The sequence below is a fragment of the Bombus bifarius genome, unplaced genomic scaffold, assembly GCF_011952205.1.
Source record: "Bombus bifarius isolate JDL3187 unplaced genomic scaffold, Bbif_JDL3187 scf7180000007966, whole genome shotgun sequence".
Classification (NCBI taxonomy): domain Eukaryota; kingdom Metazoa; phylum Arthropoda; class Insecta; order Hymenoptera; family Apidae; genus Bombus; species Bombus bifarius.
In genome coordinates this window covers 3031995-3035076 of record NW_022884352.1, presented here as the reverse complement: position 1 = coordinate 3035076, position 3082 = coordinate 3031995, and the positions used below count along the sequence as shown (strand labels likewise).

At 37.8% G+C, this 3082-nt stretch overlaps 1 protein-coding gene across 1 annotated transcript; it reads left to right on the top strand.

Moving 5' to 3' along the window:
* The first annotated feature begins 259 nt into the window (after positions 1-259).
* LOC117206826 (uncharacterized protein DDB_G0271670-like) lies at positions 260-842 on the top strand. The gene is made up of 2 exons (XM_033446515.1): positions 260-561; positions 653-842. The coding sequence occupies exons 1-2, from the start codon at positions 260-262 to the stop codon at positions 840-842; spliced, it is 492 nt and encodes a 163-aa protein (XP_033302406.1).
* Positions 843-3082: the final 2240 nt, after the last annotated feature.

Below are 3082 nucleotides of genomic sequence, written 5' to 3'. Positions count from 1 at the left end.
CATTAGTATTGTTATTATTGTTAATATTGATATTAATATTAATACCGGTAGTACTATCGTTATCATTCTTGTTATTATCATCGGCATTATTATTGTTACTCTTTTTTATAATAAAGTAGTTAATAAACGCAGTCCTTGAGCTTGTTAAAGGCTTTGCGGAGACCCTTACGTGCTCCTAACATTTCCACCGAAGAAAATATTCTTTTCGAAAAATGAAAGAAAGATCAAATGGTAATAAAGGTGATAATAGACGTATCAAATGTCAGCGTTCCAATGTAATGGGAATGGCGATAGTGGTAGCAGTAGCAGTAGCGGTAGTAGTAGCGGTAGTAATAGCGGTAGTGATAGTAGTAGCAGTGGCAGTAGTAGCGGCAGTAGCAGCAGTAGCAGTAGCAGCAGCAACGGTGGTAACAGCAGCAGCAGCAGCAGCACCAGCACCAGCAGCAGCAGCAGCACCAGCAGCAACAGCAACAGCAACAGCATTAAGGCCAGCGATACTACTAATAATGGATTTACTAGTAGCATTGATAGGACTAATAATAACAATCTTTTTTGTCAGGGGTAATGATGATAGAATCGACGATGGTACTGACTATATTGGTACAAGTATTATTTCATAATACTATTGACAGCAGAATTAGAATAATTGTAGTGTGGTTGAGATGATGGTGTTTAGTAATGCTAGTGATAATAGTAGGAGAACGATGGCGGCGATGGTGGTAGCGATAGTGGTAGCAACGATAGCGATAATGAACAAAAGTGACCAATGGACTGGTAATAGTACTGATAATGATAAGGGAATTGACATTAGCAATAACGCTGGTACTAGTAATAGTTATTAGTAATAACAATAGCGGTGGCGATAGTTGCGAAAGCAGTAGCAGCAGCAAACAGCGGTGACAGTGGCATTGATGACAGAGTTGGCGATAACGATAACAGTAGAGGCTGAAGTAATTGGAAAGGAGAAAAAGGAGAAAAAGGAAGAGTTAAGGAAATAATGGTAATGGTAATAATAATCGTAGTTGAAGAGAAAACAGGGGCAGTTAACGAAATATTCGTTATCGATACTGGAAATGTGTTTGTCTAAAGTTGCTTTAAATCTTACTTTGGACGCAATCAGTTTTTTTTTATTTTCTTTTTCTCGCTTTTGTAGTTAGGCAAACGACGAAATGGCGAAATACTTTGTTCTTCTTTCGTTCCCTCATTCGCTTTCACCGATACACGCACACGTATTTTCTTCTTCTTCTCTCTCGTACTCGCTCTCGCTCTCGCTCTCATTCTTTAATAAAAAATAAATAACAAACTATTAATAACTCTTAAATAAACTACCCTCATTGTAGTATTTGTATTTCGTCTACACTTTTTCCTCAAAAATATCCTTTCTCGTTATTACCGAATCATCGGTTTGATTCCCGAAAGAAACAAACGCGACTGAAATCGTATCGGATAAACAGGCAATCTTTTACATCGATTCGTTTAAATTAATTAATTATTTACTTGCCATTCGAAAGCTTTGTACGTACTACTATCTTCGTTTCTTCCTAATCCTTTACCTTTTCCTATCAAATGACATTTTACATTGTCTTTCTTTCTCTTCTCTCCTCGTTATTGCTAGTATAGTCCAATCAAACTAATCAACACGAATAATTATATGACTTTCACGTGGATTTGCGTATGCGTGTATATCTCTCTATTCCCTCTCAATTGCTACATTTTCCTTTTCTCTCTCCTATCTCCCATCGCTATTATACTTCTTCCATCCTCGTATCGTCGCGTTCTTCTTCGTCACTTGCTCTCTCTCTCTCTCTCTCACACACACACACACTCTCTCTCTCTCTCGCTCTCGCTCTCGCTCTCAATCTTGTAATCGTTTTGTTCGTTTAAATATTTATGCTTTATCGTTAAATTAGTACATAGACTTTTAGTAATGATGCAAAGATACATATTTTAATAAGGCCCAGTAAGGCTGCGTGGGTCAACCAACTGTCCCACGAATAATTCAATATACGTACATCTTTCGTGTTAAAAGTTACCGTATGCTCGTTAATTAATTTTTAACCTTTTTCTATATCGTTTGGACATCGCGCGGCGCGTGTCGTTCAATCTTTCTTTACACACGACGCGCCGTTTTCTATAACGATATCAGTACCGTGTATCGTTCGACACGAGTTTTATGAAAAATCTAAGGAAACTAAGATTACAGACGAACGTTTACTAGTTTGTCTAACAACGAAAAGGAAAAACCGTTGTTCCATTGTTCGTGATCTTCTTCGAGACCATCGATTAATTATTGTCATTTTGTATTGTTCGTTATTATTTGTAATTTACACGCCTCTTCAACTTGTCATTGCGTATCTATCGTCCTATCGAGTCCATCTCCTTCGACTAATTATCCTTCGAAAGAGTCTCGCGCCTTCTCCTGTAACTGGCAATGCGATCGCTACATACGTATGTACAATTATTCGTACGTGTAATTCTTTATCCGTATTTTCTTCTTTTTTTCTTTTTTCTTCTCCCTTTCACGTCGCTCGATCGAACGTTTATCCGATTGACGATGATCTAATGCAATTTTGCGACTCTTCTCGCCGATAAGAACACAGATAGTACGCATGTAAAAAATCCGGAGAAAACCCTTTAGGAGAGACTTTGTCTTTTGATGAACCGAATAATTGTTACGTGTACTTTGTTAGGTATAGTTACCGCCTAGAACATGTGCGTTACGAACGTACACAGTGTGCACGCGCGAAATTCGCGTGCGAGTCTTTCTTTTCTAATACCCTTGTGAAATTGGCAGGTTGTATTTATAAGAGACTGGAACTTTTATAAAGTTGTTTTATAACTTTGAGTTAAGAAAAATGTTTATCTTACAACACCGTTCTGACGTTTTCAACGATTCATCCTATCGGCTGTTATTATGGAAATATTGTTGATTAAGTTAGTTAATAAATAAGAATTATATCGTGACTTTCGTTAATCTGTTTTGCACTTAAGACCACCCACCCCGCCCCACCCGCACCCTTCCCAAAAATTCCCACCCTCCCATCCCTGCTACATCGAATATTTTGCGTTTTTTTTTTTTTCG

Coding starts and splice junctions, on each gene's coding strand:
- LOC117206826 (XM_033446515.1), top strand. CDS start 260: ATGTCAGCGTTCCAATGTAATGGGAATGGCGATAGTGGTAGCAGTAGC. Junction 562..652: donor AACAATCTTTTTTGTCAGGG/GTAATGATGATA, acceptor GAATAATTGTAG/TGTGGTTGAGATGATGGTGT.